General features: G+C 40.5%; 1 protein-coding gene across 3 annotated transcripts in view; it reads right to left on the reverse strand.

Moving 5' to 3' along the window:
• Positions 1-10,209: 10,209 nt before the first annotated feature.
• Positions 10,210-17,226, reverse strand: part of plagl2 (pleiomorphic adenoma gene-like 2) — a 57,988-nt gene continuing 50,971 nt past the window's right edge. Inside the window, exons 2-4 of one of the 3 annotated variants that reach the window (XM_007569740.2) lie at positions 14,388-14,501; positions 13,795-14,240; positions 10,210-13,214 (exon numbers count right to left, since the gene is read on the reverse strand). In XM_007569740.2, the coding sequence (XP_007569802.1) occupies positions 11,738-13,214; positions 13,795-14,117 (1,800 nt within the window). In that variant the 5' untranslated portion in view covers positions 14,118-14,240; positions 14,388-14,501 and the 3' untranslated portion in view covers positions 10,210-11,737. Of the gene's footprint in view, positions 13,215-13,794; positions 14,245-14,350; positions 14,502-17,226 lie in introns of all 3 variants that reach the window. The other 2 variants (XM_007569739.2, XM_016680545.1) reach the window with 2 other exon arrangements.

Below are 17,226 nucleotides of genomic sequence, written 5' to 3' on the forward strand. Positions count from 1 at the left end.
CGTGTCCCCGTTGGAACCAAGTTACCCACAATCCATCTCGGCGCACCGGTTCGTTTATTCTAAATGTTTCAGAACCACTTCTGATTGGACGTAAATATTTGGATCGAACAGCGGTGGCTACGGCGACACAGGTGGAGCGGCCACGGGACGAACGGCACGAAGGAGGAGACCGTTTGTGTCCGAAAGCAGAAAGTACTGAAGTATCTTCAACAGTGTAGCCTTAGCAGTCCCAGAGCCTGCAGAACTATGCAGTAATGGAAAGAGTGTTCGAAGCTAATATCAAAGGACCGTATTTGTTTAAAAGGAGAAAAAACAATCACAGTAAGCCGTAAAGTTTACATCTAAAGTTTGACTTTTGCTCAAAGATCAGATCTGCATCATTAGCTGTAGCTGTAAATGTTATCTTAGCCATTTTCACACATCAGTGCTGAACGTTTTCAGGAGATCTTTGGTTCTGGAATCTTGTCTGATAAATTATTCTGAAACCCAACTCACCACACAATCCTTCCTGATGGGAAATCTTTCCCCTTGGAGCATTTTGTTCACACGCTGTACATCCCCACACGACTTTTCCATAAAGCTCCAGCGAAGTGTGTGAAAATGGCTTTCAACAGAGTTTCAGCTGTCCAATGTTCTTAAAACACACACACAGTCAGCTGGTGTTACAGGTTTGCACATCTTACACATCACTTTACTTTCGTCCCTGAAACTTTAACTTAAAAACTAACTTTAGGATACATTTCAGAAAACGGTGACATTAAGGGCTCTACAAAGATGATCCATCGTAGCAAAAACATTGAGATGTGCTCAGTGGCTACAGGAGAAGGTTCAGTGATTCATTTAGAGTTTAAAATATCTTCCCTTCCTTCACATCTGACATATTGGTGTGAATAATACAGATTAATCTATAATTAGCATTAAGCTGTGAATTTCTTTGCACCTGTGGTGAATCCCCACTCACATAACGGCTGCAGCAGCTTTGAATAACTGGATATGTTTTCAGATTTCCTGAAATCCCACAAAATCTTTTTTTCTGGGCTTGTCAGCACAGAATCCAGCTAACGGACTGAATGTTGCATAAGAGGAAAACTTTTCCAAGAGCATAAACAAATGCAATGGAAGTAATTTTTATTTCATTTATTTTGTGATTTGAATTAAATGACATATTTCTGGGGGAGTTTTTTTTCTACCACTCCCTTTAAGGTGTACCGGTACTTAAACCTTCGCTCATTTAAACCAAGAAAGTGGAAATAAGTCATTTCCTGGTCCTCATTATAATCCCAAACTGCTCCCAGAGGAGAGGCGAGATGAGCTGAGATCAGTCGAAGTCTGGCTTGGCGAATTCTTACACATTTATTTCCATTTGCTTATGGGAATCTTATTAAACTTTCCGAATCCTCTTTACTTCTGCCTAACTTTAAGGTGGAGCCACTCCTCTCCTGCTGCTGAGGTGCACATGCCGGGAGAGATTTTTTTTTTTTTTTTTTTTAACAGATTCGAGAGGCCTGGGTTCAGTGTGTGAACATATGCACGGATCAGGGTTTCCAGTGTAAATAAGAGCTTTGTATTTGTTACGTTTGGCTGTTTGTGGCACTCTGTAATGATTCCTGTCATTGTTTTAGCCAAAAGCATGATGCTCTTGATGACTTTTAGAGCAATGGTTTTTTTTTTGTTTTTTTATTTTAACTTTCTGTTTGTTTCTTTTACAGATTGTCTATATACAAAATGTACAATGATAATAAAGTGATGACAAGTTGAATATGAAAATTGGCTCTTTTTTTTTTTTATTATTTTTCTAACAAACCTCTGAGGCCTTCAGAGTCACTGGATTTCTCCTGAAATTAATCTTTGGTAATATGTTGCCCTAGATTTTAATAAGGGCAATCAGAAGGAAGGGGGCTGAATAGAAATGTGCACCATATTTTTTAAGAAAAACAAAAAAATTGTATAATTTTTCTTCCACTTCATTATTATGCTACACTTTATATTGGCCTGTCACATGAAAACATTACAATTTGTGGTTGGACTCAACCAAATTGTGGACAAGTTCAGGAGTGGAAATGTTTTTACTGACGCTGTACATGAACCCCTCGTTTAAATGTCGCAAAACATAATCTGGCTGTGCATCTGGGTCGGGCGGTTCTCTAGCCATCCATCTTGGTTTACAGTGATAAATCACCACACTGCTCCTTCCCATGTGAAAGTGTTCATTTGTGTGTTCGATGTCTAGCAGCTCGCCTTGCCTCGTGTCGTTTCCCTCCAGATTCTGCTGAAGAACATGCTACAAAACCAAAGCAGCTGCTATTCCTGGGTTATGGCCCAGATCCCATCCTGTAAGTGTATGTATGGGAGTCTGCTCAGCTGATGTAAGTATAGGTTTGCTATAATTAGGCCAGTCTTGACAACTCGAGTCAGGCACTCAGACATATTCGTCCAGCTCTTCCAGATGTAATCCAGACTCTGGACCGGGATGGGAAAGTCTATGGATGGTTTTATTATTCTTTAGATTTTCACAGTAACAACAATCTAGATTTTTCCACATAATTTTGGCTACTTTGCATGAAGCTGTTGTTCCTGTTTTATTCTGACCTGTCACAAAGAGCCACAAAGTCCAGATTGTTTCTCTTCAACATTTGAAATAGAATCATATCTTCAAAATTAAATATGCATGAAAAATGTAAACAATATAAATTATAAATATTAATTATATTACTTTTTTTTTTATGAAGCCCAACTTAAAAGATTAAAGTTGCTGTCAAACTTATGGCCACATGCTGGCATACTTAAAAACTATTTTTACATGCATCCAATTGTTAAGACGTGGCTAAGACATACATTTAGTCACATCAAAGGTTTCCGGCCAATCGACGTTTTCACCACATCATAGATACAGACGATGAAAACTAGGTTCTGGACACTGGAGAAGGACCTCTGAAGCCCTTTCTCCATTGTCAAGTCTCTCTACAGGCGGGTTAATGTCTGTTTCAGTTCTTGCCAAGCTGGGAGTGTCCCCACTGGCAGTGATCCTCACTACGTAGGTATGATCTGGACAGGAACAGGTGGGCAGCTGTGAGCGCCCAGGAGTTGTGCCCGATGCTCCGATTATGTCAATGGATTGTGAACCATTGGGCGGCCAGATTCTCCAAAATCTCAGATGTTTGTCTGTTGCGGGTTGCTCCTTCCAGTTGATGATGTATGCACTCCTCTGCCACAATTGATGATTGGATCTCAAGGTTTGAACATGGAACAATTGATTTGCAGCTTGCACTCGCTTCTCAGATTTGTTATCAGAGTTTGAAACATCCAGTGACTTAAATCCACAGTCCGATCAGTCTACTGCCAATCAAATCATTTGCATGCAATATCCGGCTTGGCCCAGCTTATGTTGGTTTCAAAAAACAGGGAGGACCCGACCACGACCTGCAAACGGAAATAAATCTGGCTGTGGCTGACTGGGAAACAACTGGTTAAAGCCACATGAGTGGGCTTAGAGGAGTCTTAGAAGCTCGGTCATCCTGGAGAGGCTCAGTAGATCTGCTGCTTCCACATCGAGAGGAACCAGTTGAGGTGGACTCAAACGTCTGGTTAGGATGACTTCTGGATGCCTCAATAGAGAGGCGTTCTGTGCACATCACCGGATTGAGGTGGGTTCCTCTGGGATACAGGACACACTGGAGGGACTGATTCTTGGGAACGCCTTGGGATTCTCCCAGAGGAGCTGGAACAAGGGGTTGGAGAGAGGGAAGTCAGAGGCCCTGCTTAGGCTGCCGCCCCCGTAACCTGACCCTGGATTAAGAATAAATAGATGAACATTAAGTCATAACTGAAGAATATGTGCACCTGTTCCACCTTGCTAGAACCAGTTTGAACCCCTTTTTTTCCTTCAGCTCTCCCTGAATTGTACAGCATTTTTCAAGGATACTGAAGACACTTTACAATCGATCCCGTTCACTCACATGACGGCAAGCTACTGGATTGTAGCCACAGCTGCCCTGGATGCTGTGGCAGTTGTGGTTGTGGGGTATATAGTTATGTGTGGGGAAAACCATGTAGTTTTAAAAATAACCTTTTTAAAATCATTGGCCACTAAATGTAACTGAATTGAATCATGACGTTTCTGAATATTCTCTATCGTCTGTTAGACCCGACTACATAGCAAACTGTTATTTTGGCGACTTCCTACAAGGAAAAGAGGCTTATTCTGTCTTACCATCACAAAGGTAAAACCAAACACCACCGGGAGTCTCCCATGACCCCTAGTTTCCACAATAAACACAGGACTGCAGATAGGGTATGAAACCACTGGTTTGTCTTTTAATTATTTCAACATAACACATGAGAAGTCAAAGATACACTGTACTGTACAATAAGTCAATATTTCTGCTGTTGTGTTCATCTCTTTGGATCAACCAATATACATCTGTCACTAAGAAATTGCAGCAACTGATTACATGAGATATGTTAAAAAGGAAGACTCCTGATGTGGATCCTTGAACTCTCCCTGTAGTCGATAAGCTCCATGCTATATAACATAGTGTGAGAGAATGCAAGTAGCTTGTTATTGTTCACCTTTTTTTAGTTTATTCCAAAAGGTGGCTGTAGTTGCTTGTAAAAAAAATAAAAACGGGCTATGTCACCTAACAAGATACACAAAGAGGATGGAATGCACGACTTACGTTTTAGCTAAAAAATATATAAATCTACATGTGGATGCTGTCTGCAGCAGACATCACCCAGGTTCGTACTAAAGCCAAAAACAAAAGAGGGAGAGAGAGGAACAAGAATCGTTCAAATCAAATCAGCAATTTCTCAGGTTTACAATGATGGAAATAATTCCCTTAAAATGTCTGCACCGCACCTACCAGTAAAAAAGGAAAGAAAGAGAGAGAGAGGATAAGTGCATCCCTAGTAGGTGCAGGCTGAGGTATTGGAGCTGCAGCCAAGCGGATGACCAGCGCAGCATCTCTGTCAGAGTGTCGGTGCTTCAGAAGTGTGTGTCTCAGCTTTTTGCTCAACACAAGCTACGGAAGCCGCACACTGGAAAAATTGTGGAAAATTTAGACAAAAAAAAAAAAAAAAGACACGACAGCCGTCCAAAATGATCATTTTTCCTCCCAAAGGCCTAAATCATAAATGCTCACAATTTTTACCTACTGGATAGGTAAACATCCTATATTCATTATTATTATTTTCCATATAATTATTTCTGTAACATTACCAAAATTACTAATATCAAACTCCTCTTATGTTTTTTTTTTCCCACTTCCTGAACTGATAAGTAGTCGTGATCACATTGAACGGCAGTGGCCTCCTGCAAATCATTAAAATTTTAACCATCAGCTTAATCAACCATAAACCGATTAGACAATCTGTATATCCATAAAACTTTTTTATGACCTGAAGCAAATTGGTAAGCCTTCATGCCAACCATTCTGTCGCGTTGACAAGATGCTTAAACAAAAAATGAGGGATGGGCGACAAATTTATCATGATATCATGTGACAATAATAACAATAACAATAAAAACTGTTTTACCCTTTTATTGGGTAGCGGGGGCAACTATATTGGCTGGGACAGAAATCAATTAATGGTGACAATGACAAACCAAAATTCTTATAAGAAAATTTTCATGATAAATGATGCACTAAATACCCAGTCCTAGTGGATAATATTTTCCATATTTATGTATGGTATAATTTCAATAATGATAAAAATGACTGATGTTATTTTAATGAATTAAAAGTGCAATGTATCAGATTATTACTTTTTCTGTTGTTGCATCTGAAGCTCTTTTCCCCTCCTATCCTCCAAACATGTCTGGATTTTTAACATTCTTTCTTATTTTTCTTTTTTTGTTTCAACTCCTACATATTTTTTTCCCTTTTCCATAGTAGATTTAGAAAATTTCTCAAAATCTTGCCAATAAACATCAACGTCATATCAGATTCAAACCCTTCGATAATTACAAGTTTGTGACTGAAGCTGCAGCTGAATGTTGTTCTTCTACATGACTTTTTAACAAGTTGTACTATTTGGAAACAAAAAACAATTCACTGCTCTATGATCAAACTATAAGTGCTTTATAGCAGGGTGACTTTGACTTTTCCAGCTACGTTGTGAAAATGGCCAGTGGATATCACAGTTTGACTAAAGCCATTTGTAGACAGAAGAAAAGGAGCAAATTCTCACAAAAATTTTCTGAGTTTCGAAAATGTAAATATTTTGATTTTTGGAGATTTTCTGAGTTTCTATCTCAAAATTTCTCTGTTTTTTCTGTAAAACTTTTGACTTTTCAAACTCTGAAATTTCCAAGTTTTGTCTAAGAAAAATCTCCAAGATGAATCTCAATATTTTTGGAGTTTTCTCCAGCAAATGTTTGATGCGTCAAACTCAGAAATGTCCTACTTTTTTCCTGGAAAATTTCTGAGTTTTTTTCGGAAAAAGTTTTTGACGGCTCAAGCTCAGAAATGTCCACATTTTTTCAAGAAAATTTCTGAGTTTTTTACTTTCTAGAAAACTTCTGACTTTAAGCTCAGAAATGTCCACATTTTTCTCTAGAACATGTATTAATTAATTCATCTCAAAATATCTGAGTTTTTTTGGCAGATATTTACTCCACTTGTCTTTTCCATCTACAATGGCCCCAACACTCCTAATCCTGCTGCAGCAAAGACGTCAGAGTTTTTGCTGCAGCAGGATCCGCGCGCTGTGATTGGCTGTGGATCTAGACGCTCTGCTGACAACAGCTCTGTTCACCGTGGCCTCTGAGGAACAGACATGCTGCTGCTACTGTTTTCTTCAAATGCTTGGCTGCAGTTTGACTAGATACACTTTCGAAAAAGGGAAAGGCCAAGCTGGTTAAGTCAAAAACAAGGGAACAAGGAGAAAGGGAGCGGGGAGCTCTTCTGTAGAAGGATATTAGTGAAAAGTATATCAAAAATACTGTTATTCTTTTGGAGAAGAGAAATACACAAATCCTGATAAAGTTTAAACATCAAACTAATGGCACATACATATACAGGATCAATACAAAATTAAAAACATATGAACATATAAGCTGAAACTTTAAAAGAAAAAAAATACTCTTTTATTTTAAAGTTGAAAGTGCTAGAATTCAGATTAGCTCACAGAAACCCAGGGAGGACAAACTTAATGCACACTGAAAGCTTTTTTTTTCTTCTTCTTTCCTTTCATTTAGGGACAAAATGAGAAATTTGTTCCAAAAATATAAATGCTCAATGGGACTGCTACAAATTTGGCTTAAACCAGAAGAGTTTTTCTTTAAAAAGTCTTAAAACCCTTACAAAGAAAAAAAAAACAAAAAACAAAATCTAATTTTAAATCTTCGGTTTACAATAGAAATTCTACGGAAGGTGCCGACAGCTAATCATATAGGGTCATTAGGAAGTTTGATCAATCATAAAAAAAAATAATGATTTAATCTCATAACTTGTGTAATTTTACATTGATATTGGAATAAAAAAAAAGTGTAACTTTGACGACAACGTGAAGCTGCGTAGTTTTAAACCTTTAGACACCATCGCTCGGTCAGAATTATCCAATACTATCAAATGTGCTTTTCCAATGCACCGGGCCGTCAGCGGCCCACTGACAGGGTTCCTTTTCCTACAGCATAAACAAACTTCAAAAAAAAAAAAAGTGAAGATTTCTTAATAAGCTATTGTGCAAAGATGTAGTTTCTTCTCCCAAGGTTTTGGTAAGAAAATAAACAAATAAAAATGAGGTGATGTGTTGTGTTGTTTTTTTTCGAGGTCCTGTTTTATACAAACAGAAAATAATATATCATGAAAAAAAAGAACAAAACAAAACAAATACATAACTATAAGTAATTTCCCCCCCAAGTTGTACAGTCAGTCTCTTAGCACCTTCCTGTTGCTTTGAATGTCAAAGCCCAGGCGGTTCGATGACTGCGTTCTCCTGGAGTCGCCATGTTTTCAGACCCTTTTACTCTACAAAGCAGCTAAAAACAATTTTAAAAAAGAGGAGGAGGAGGAGAGGAGTAACGAAGTGGTGGGGCTGATGAACACTTTGTTGGTTTGGCTCACTGTCTATGTTTCAGAAAAAAAAACAAAAAACATTTAGCTTTCAAAATGTTCTAGTGGTCTACAGTTGTCGTACATCACCAACCGTGGCTAAAGCAGCAATAAGAGATTTAGCTTCGATGCTTATGTGCTATGGTTATGGATTATGTTGTTTTTTTCCAGATAGGGCTCACCTGATGCACAGACATTACTAAACAGAAAGAGAGTTGGTGTAAAATTGCAACAATATTTATGGTTGAAATAAGATGTTAAGGAGTGAGACGAACATTCAGATTTGTCTGTCGTTTCAGGAACAGAACAAAAAAGAAGAGGAAGTTTGGTTTCTATAAATGTGATGCAGTTCTCTATAATGTGGTCACTGTGAACAACACGCCGTCTTTCTTTTAGAAATCATTTTTACCTCAATCTATTTCATCTGGAGTCTCACAAAAGCTTACTTTGGAAAATTAGACGCAACTCTTTACATACCGTCAAAAAAATAAATAAATAAAAAATTGCATTAAGAAAAAGTCCAGTTTGGAAACGAAAAGTTTTCTACTGGTGAAAGAGACCAGAAAAATGAAATAATAAGAAAGTAAATAAAAAACTTTGCATGTTAAGCAATCTAATACAAAGTTTATACGGATGGAAAAAAGAAATCTAGTCAAAATACCTGTATAGTTACTAAAAAAAAGATTATGTAAAGGATAAATTGTATATGGGTAGTAATAGCCTGGTACAAGGGAAAAAAAAGCAATACTGGACATAATAAGCTTATATAGTAAGTAACAATAGGTCTGTATGCTAAGCAATAGCTCCATACGGTAAGCAATAGCTGCTACAACAAGAGAAATGTCAATAGCATGCTATGATGTTAAAAATCAAAAGATGAAACAGACTGTTAAGTGAACATTTAGAAGGAATTTATTTATTTATTTTTTTTAGAAACATCTCAAGCCAAGGAGCCACAGTGACCACACTATGAGAGATTTACAACAGACGGGACTAAATCTGAAAGGATTTTTTAAAATTGGATTTTCAGGCTGTAAGTTAACTTTGGACTAAGGTTTTTTAAAGGCTCTTGGTTTAAGGTTAGAACTCCAAGGCCTGCAGTTTGAAATACTTAAATCTCATCCACGTAAGCATCCCTACAACACTATCTATAGCTAGCTCAAATACTAGCTGACAACTAAACCACTAGCAGCCTCCTACAAATAATTCCCATCCAAAGTTTGGATTCTTCTTCTCCGACTCAAGTACAACAAGCAACGGTCGGATACGACAGAGAAAAGCTTGAGGGACAAAGGAAATACTTCATCTTTTTCTTACTCAAAAAAAAAAATGCAAGATACAAACAAATGTAAACCTGCAAGAAATTAAAAACATTGTCACTTAGTTTTAATACATCTACCTAAAATACACATTAAAAGCAATTTCGATATTTATTTTTGAGATATTTCGTACACTGCAATAACATTCTTAAAAACATTTTTACTTATCGGCAACTAATTTCCTTTGTTCTTTTTATCCATTCACATATCTCAGGGTTCATCATTCACCTTGATGATGCATCTTTTTAAAAGACTGCCTAAAAGATGAGTTTGGAGTATTTAAAGAAAAAAAAAATAGACATACGTATCTTAAGAAAAGATATGTAAGGCAGCCAAGCGAATGCGTCAACGAAAAAAAATGATAACGGAAACTTTTAAAGGCAACTCCGAGGAGGAAGAAAGAAAGAGAGTCCTACGCACCAGAGTTTTCCCTTCCTGTATGGATTCTGTCTGCCACCCCGGCTCTGGAGTCTCACAGCTCATTTTCGTCTCAAACACAGAGCAGACGTTTTCTACCTGTGTGCCGTTGGTGGTATCCAAATTCAGGGGCTGCGTCCACCGAAAGTCTACCGGTCGACGTAAGCTGGGTCCTTCGTTTCCCGGGAAAGTAAGTGGCGGCTGTGGAGCTGGACGCTCTGGCCTTCAGACTGATCTCTGGTCGTCCCTCTGTGTGCGCCATGTCACACAGGAACAGTGACGGCGCTAAACAAGCTAGTAAAAATGAATCTTGCATTTTTATTAACTCTTTATCTTTGTCATTAATTGAATCATTGAATGAATTAAATTCATGTATTTTTCACCAAAAAAATATTAAAAACAACGCAAATAACAAAAGCTTAACAATACGACCGCTTTATTCTTTCAATTTTTCTGCCACCAGTTTTCTATGGAACTGTATTCCTCTCCCACTCTCATTTCCTGTTTCATCCACCATTGTTAGAACAAAAGATTTCCCGTTCGACACGCAATGAATCTTGGGATTGGGTGGGCTGCGAAGGATTCGCTAGGCCCGTCCTTCAAATCTGGAGACTTTGAGTTTGGACAGTCTTCGTCACATCTTTCAGATGTAATCGGTCTTTAAGTGCGGCCTTTGACGGACGCAACCCCTGAATTTGGACACACCCATTGTGTGATTCGTCAGAGACGTGAAGATGGTGCTGTTAATGCAGAAAAACTGTCATTCCAGCTTGGAAATTATGCAACTGAGTTTTTCACAAACTATAAAACTGATTTGGTAAGAACTAATATTGTTCTGCTTCTCGATTCTTGCAGGGTCTGCACAGACCTTAGAAATAGAGTGCATGAAAAAAAATCTGCTCTCCTGATTTAAGGTTTACGGAGTTTTGTAAACCGCACGTGTCAACTTCTGAATAAGTGGCGTTTCACAGAGCTCTTCGTATTTTTTTTTTCCGAGCTGGCACAGAGGCTTTCATACGAAAGTACGAGGGAGGAGACGAGAAGCGAAGTGCCTTTTGTTAAAAAAAAAGTGCTTTTCTTGAGAAACGACATCAAAATAAGTTGTGGTAAAGCTCTTTTTTTTTTTTTTTTACGCATTTCTTTCGTGTTTTGCTCCTAAATCAGATTAATTCTCGTGTCACTTTTGTATTATTAGAAGAGCACTTTTTTTGGGAGGTTGGGCTTGTTTTGCGGGTCTGGCTAAGTCACCTCATGGAAGAAACTACCGTTCATCTCTTTTCTTTCCCCCACTGAGCTCTCTCCTCTCCGAATTAATCACGGTGATTCAGGGTATTAGCATGGGTGGTTCAGAACTCAACATATGAAACATCCTACCATGTTCTTACATTGGGGGGAGAGGGGGGGGACAATAAAGTAAAAACAAAATTTCCACTTCAAACTATATTTTTCTGGGTCACAACAAGACAGATAATCTCCACTAAAAATGATCTTTGTTTTTTGTTGTTTTTTTTTTTGTTGTTTTTTTTTTTTATATTATTACTTTAAGTATGCAGTACCACGCCTTTAGGCCTACTGATCCTGCCCTCTATTCTACTAAAAAGGGGGAAGATAAAAGGGGACGTAAATGAAAAACAAAAAAAAAACATGGGTTAATACATTGTTATATCTATAGGATAAGGGGGAAAAAAAGCCCAAATAAAAGCTGCTTCAACTTCTTTTCTTATATTTTCCTTTTTGCTCAAAGGGGTTTCAACTTCCTTTTAAGGCTCAATCAAAAGCTTTTGTGCGCACTTTCATTTAAGGCTTCTAAGTGTTCATTTACGTATTTATATTGAAACTTAATTCTCCAACTTTTCCATCAGGCCTTGTTCATAGCGACCTGAAATATCCAAGCTGAGCTGGTGCTGGTGTGGAGGAGGCCACCTGGCAGGGAAGAGGCTGCCTCTGTCACTGAAAGGCCTGGTGAAAGCGAGGCAACGTGGTGTTACTAAGGCTGGAGCTGAACACTGGTGGAAGGGGGTGCAGGGGTCCAAGGCCTAGACCCCCGCTGGAGCTCTGCTGCTCCTGAGGTTGCGGTTGCAAAGAGGTAAGAGGTGCCGTGGCGACGGCGGCTGCTGCCGCGGCAACTGCGGCGGCATGGGGCTCGGCGGAGTGCAGAGATGAAGAGGAAGAAGTGGAGGAGGTCACAGATGAGGTGTACCCCATAACCAGTCCTCCTGTGCTCATGGGGGCACTGTAGGGAGGAAGGTTTAGGGGCAGGAAACCCAGCAGGTGGGAAAAATCCATGTTAGCAGCACACAGAGACTCAGCGATCACTGCAGGGCTCTTGGACAGGAGGGGATCCCCACAAAGGTCATCGGCCAAGCCTGAAGTGGGCTCCAATCCGTCCTTAGGGGGTGAAGCAGCAGCATGGGGCTCTGCAGAGGGAACTGGGCCTGGTAGACCACTCTGCAGATCCATGAGAAAACTCTCCATCTCTACTTTCAAGGGCTTGTCCAGCAGGTATGAGGTAGATCCCAGCTGGTATTTGGGTGCTGGCTGGGGCTGGTGCTGCTGCTGGGGAGCCGCAGGCTGGTGGTGCGGGGGTGTTGGAGGGGAATGGTGATGATGGTGATGGTGGTGGTGGTGGTGGTGGTGATGGGAGTGTGGATGAATAGATGCAGTGGATTCCATATGACAGCCCATGCCCATAGCTGCAGACAAGGAATTGGGCATTAGGGAAGGATGTGGAGGACCCACACCAGAATTAGACATGGCCTGGAGATGGTGAGGGTTATACATGCTCATGGAAAAGGGTGCCCCGCTGGGGAATGACTTTCCCATCATGGGGTCTTTGTTGGGCCCCATGCCGCACATCATGGGGCTGAGTTCCTCCTTTACTGAGCACGGTGGAGATCCTGTCGTCAACAGGCCTAGCATATCCGGAGGCTCCGTCTTAATCTTCAGCAGCTCCTGTGAGTGGCTCTTCTTCACATGCCGTGTCAGATGGTCTTTCCTGCCAAAGCGCTGGGCACAGTACTGGCACAGAAAGTCTTTTCGCCCTGTGTGGACCACCATGTGCCGTCTCACATCTTTCCGTGTGTAGAAACGTCGGTCACAGTGGTCGCAGGGGTGTTTTTTCTCCTTGGCACCACTGGAAGACTTCCCCGAGTGGCTCTTGAGATGCTCCAGGAGAACAGGTGTGCTTTCGTAACTCTGCATGCACACTTTGCAGGTTAAATCCCCCGCAGTAGCAGAGTGCATGGCCACATGGCGCTTGTATCCCAGCTTGGTGTTGTAGTGCTTCCCACACTCCTCACACTTGAAGGCCTCTTTGTTGGGGTCATGGGTCTGCAGGTGGTTCTTCAGGTGGTCTTTGCGGTGGAACATTTTTTCACAGAACGAACACTGATGGGTCTTCTGCGGAGAGTGTGTGGCCATATGCCTGCAAATAATTACACAATGCAAAGGAGGTGTAGAAAACATAGATCTCGTGTCTCACCATCATGCATTCTCCAGATAAAGAAAACTGCTTCTTACAGAACTTAAAAACTCAAGTCAAAATGACTTTTTTTGGAACAGTTTTGGAGTTTCACCAAGAAATGGTTGAGAGTGATGATTTATTTATATCTTGATTTAAATTTTCACTGATTACTTTGAGAACATTTAGCTTAATGGCTTCGTCTTATCATTAGACACCATGTCATCTCAGAATCATATGATTACACTGAATTAGGTGACTTTTACTGTCTTTTATTTCGGGTTGTCAGAGTAAAAAGGCACGCAACAATTTTTAATTTGAAACATTTTTGAAAACTATTTCATATCACATAAAATCCCAATAAAACACGTTGACGTTTGGGGCTCTAACGGGACAAACTGTGACAATGTTTGATTGGCCTGAATACTCCTTCCCATGCAGTAGTTCAAACGACCACATGTAAACATGAAAGTTTAAATTAAGCCTCCGTGTGGTCTGTAATCAAATTATATCAAATTGCAGATGGAGGAAATGTGACTGATACCTGAAGAGTTTGTACTTGGAGCTGAAGGCCTTGGGACAGTGTGGCTGTGAGCAGTGGAAAGGCTTCTCTCCGGTGTGACTCGAAGTGTGGAGCCGGAGCTTCTCCTGTGTGACAAACAGGGCCCCGCACACCAGACACTCGTTCCCACTCGCTCTCCCTACTTTCTCTCCTTCCTCTTCCCTCTCTTTCCCCCGATCTCGCTCTCTCTCCGTCCGTGGCAGCGGGGCGGCGCTCCCAAACAGCTTGGCGGCAGTGCGTCGTCCCTCTTCCTCCGGCGTCAGTGCGGTAATACAGTGTGAGGCATCGGCGGCAGCAGCTGCCATGGCAGCCCTAGAGTGCCGCTGCCATGAACTTCACGAGCAGTTCCCCTGCCTCGCAGGCTCAACGTTGGAAGGTGTTGCGGAGAAGCGAAAGGTGATCGGTGGTTCAAAGATTGCGTCTGGTTTCTAGCTGGAATATTGCGGTCAAACAAAGTAAGTTGTGAGACAAAAATGATCTAAAAGTCAAAACGATTTGAGGTCAAATTTATAGTCTATGAAATGAAACCAAACTGTACCGGCTGGTTAGAATCCTTCTGTCTGTGAACTTCCCACCTTATATCTCCACCTTGGTTGCTCCTCCTCTCGTTTGGCTTCTCTACCCCTCACCCAGTGCCAACAGCTATGGCTGGCGGTGAGTGGGAAATACTGCTCTGCATCTTTACTGTCCTGTCAGAAGAGAAAGAAAAACAAAGATAAGTGGATAATATTTGTCCCAGTAACACAAACTGCAATAAAACACATCTCATCACACACACACACATTTGAACAATGTCTAAATGTTCAAATGTGTGTGTACTTGCATAATACATTCAGCAACATGATGATTCAGTGCTTCACAAGATGAAAACATAAAACCTTACACTGCAGTGGCTAAATAAAGGATAGTAATGAAAAGTTAGAAGAAAGGCTCCTCTTTATGATGTACCAGTTGTTATGAACAACTCTAAACAAATGGGTTTTTAAGACTTCATCTAAAGGAAGTTTTGCAGTTTTCTGGAAGATTATTCCAGATTAGCAGAGCATGCTGCTTCTCCATGTTTGGTTCTGATTCTGGGGATAAAAGGCAGACTAGAACCAGAAGACCTGAGATGTCTGAAAGGTTGATACAAAAACAGCATATCCGTAATGTATTTTGGTGCTAAGCCAGTCAGTGATTTCTAAACTAACAAAAGTATTTTAAAGTCTATTCTCTGAGCCACAAGGAACCAGTGAAAGGCCTTAGAAGTGGGGTAATGTGGTTTGGTGATGTGAGCAGCAGCGTCTGATTTTTTTAGGCAGACCTGTGAAGACACTGTTGCAGTAATCAATGTGACTAAAGATAAACGTGTCGTTGAGTTTCTCTAGAGCTTTATGAGACATTAGTCCTCTAATCTTGGATATATTCTCCAGGTGACAGAAGGCCAACTTTGTAAATGTCTTTATGTGGTTCTGAAGGTTCAGATCAGAGTCCATCACTATATCCAGATTTCAGGTCTGATCACTAGTTTCTATCTGTAATACCTGAGAGCTGGCTCTAGATGGTTCCAGTTATGGAAGTTTCCATACATTGATATGTTCTATGCATCTGGTCAATGCTTGAGCACCTGGTGACATTGCAATATAGATCTGTGTATAATATGCATAGTTATGATAACTTATCTTGTTATTTGTCAGAATTTGAGCTTGCGAGTCCCCAAGATGGAACCTTGGGGTTCATACGAGTGAACCAGAAAAGTTTTATTGCTGTTGCAGAGTGTACATAAGTTTTAAGAAATACTCATAAAACCCCGTTTCTCCTCCGCCTCAGAGATATACTGTCAGTACCGGATCATCTTACGAGACAACTGACATTTTTCTCTTATGTAAACAAGCTGCAACTTGTTTCTGCTTATATAGAAAAAAACAGCAGGCTACACAGATCAAATGATTGACAGCTATAGATAAAAATGTGTGTTGTTTCCAAGAATCCCTGCAGCACAAATGTTTTTTTTTATACATTCTACACCCCCCCCCCCCCCCAACCAACCACACAAAAAAAAAAAAAAAAAAACCTCACATATTGATACTACTATTGCAGAAATATAATAACTGGGAAAAAGGCTGAAACAAATGAAGTTGCCTTTAAGATTCACAAGCTGATGCATCCTGGAATGCTTGCATGATTTACTGACTTTTTTGGGGGGCTTACAGATTTTTTATTCAAATAAAAGTAAAGACAAAATCTACAGGCCTAAATCAGAATCACTACAGATTTAATCTTGCCTAAATGAGGTTCATGCACAGCCTTAACACAGAAATCCGATCAATTGGGAATGTGGGAATGTAGTGAAATTAAACTATCTTTGCTTGAAGTCACCATACGACCAGAATCCCATAGCCTGTGCCCGGCCTGCCCAAAGAAAATCATCTGCAAGTTAAATTTTTGCAACAGGTTGCCTTTATGGCCACTAGAGGGAGCTGCACTGCAAATCTGACAGACATGAAAGCAAGTTAAAGAAATCGTTCTCGGTCTTCAGAGGAAACATTTGTTAAGATCAAGTGCAAACACTGAGTCCCATCCCTCATCATGTGTGTCTGCAGATGACAGAACAGAGCCGAAAGCATTATGTGTGTGTTTACATGTATGTACTTGTTATGAAACAGGATAAGGCTGCTGTAATTCTTGGGAAAACAGAAACACACAAAACCACTTCCAGGCAAGGTGTTTAGGCGTGTGTAACATCCTTAACTCACTGAATTTTTGACAACAAGAACAGTTTTTAAGACACAATAAGTCATATTAGTTGCTGAATGAGCAAATGATCTCCCTTTCTTTCCCCTTCACTAACCTGCTTGAGCCGTTCCACATGGAGAGGACACAACGCTGATCCCCAATGTCAGCCGCTCTTTGAGCATCTGTCACGTAAACATGTACGGTACATGCAAGATGAACAAGTAAAATTAAAAATGTTACATTTTCTCCCCTGTGTGAAAGGTCGTTGGGTTCTGGAAGACAGCAAATATTCTGGAATATAAAATACTTCTTAAATTGTCCAACCACAGCTAATGTCCCAAACGCAAATGCTTGATCGCTGTGTGTGTCACTTTCCTTTACAAACTACATTTCCTTTCATCTGTGCTGAATGTCTTACACACGCGCATCGCTGTGTCCATGTAACGTATGTATGCGTGTTTACAGGAGCGGTTGAGAGGACGTGGCGGCAGCAGTGTGGAGTGGTGGTCATCACCCAGCAGGGAGGCTGCATAGGGATGACACCCGTCCCATTGAAGGCCCTCAGGGAGCCCTGCTCTATTGTAGAGGGGGCTACCCACATCACACATTCCTGACCTGTACCATGTCGTGTCGCCCTCTCTCTCTTCACACATTACATACAGTGCATTCTGCCTACAGGGAGTGCTGCATTGTGTGGGC

Source organism: Poecilia formosa, unplaced genomic scaffold, assembly GCF_000485575.1.
Source record: "Poecilia formosa unplaced genomic scaffold, Poecilia_formosa-5.1.2 Scaffold245, whole genome shotgun sequence".
In the NCBI taxonomy this organism is placed as follows: Eukaryota; Metazoa; Chordata; class Actinopteri; order Cyprinodontiformes; family Poeciliidae; genus Poecilia; species Poecilia formosa.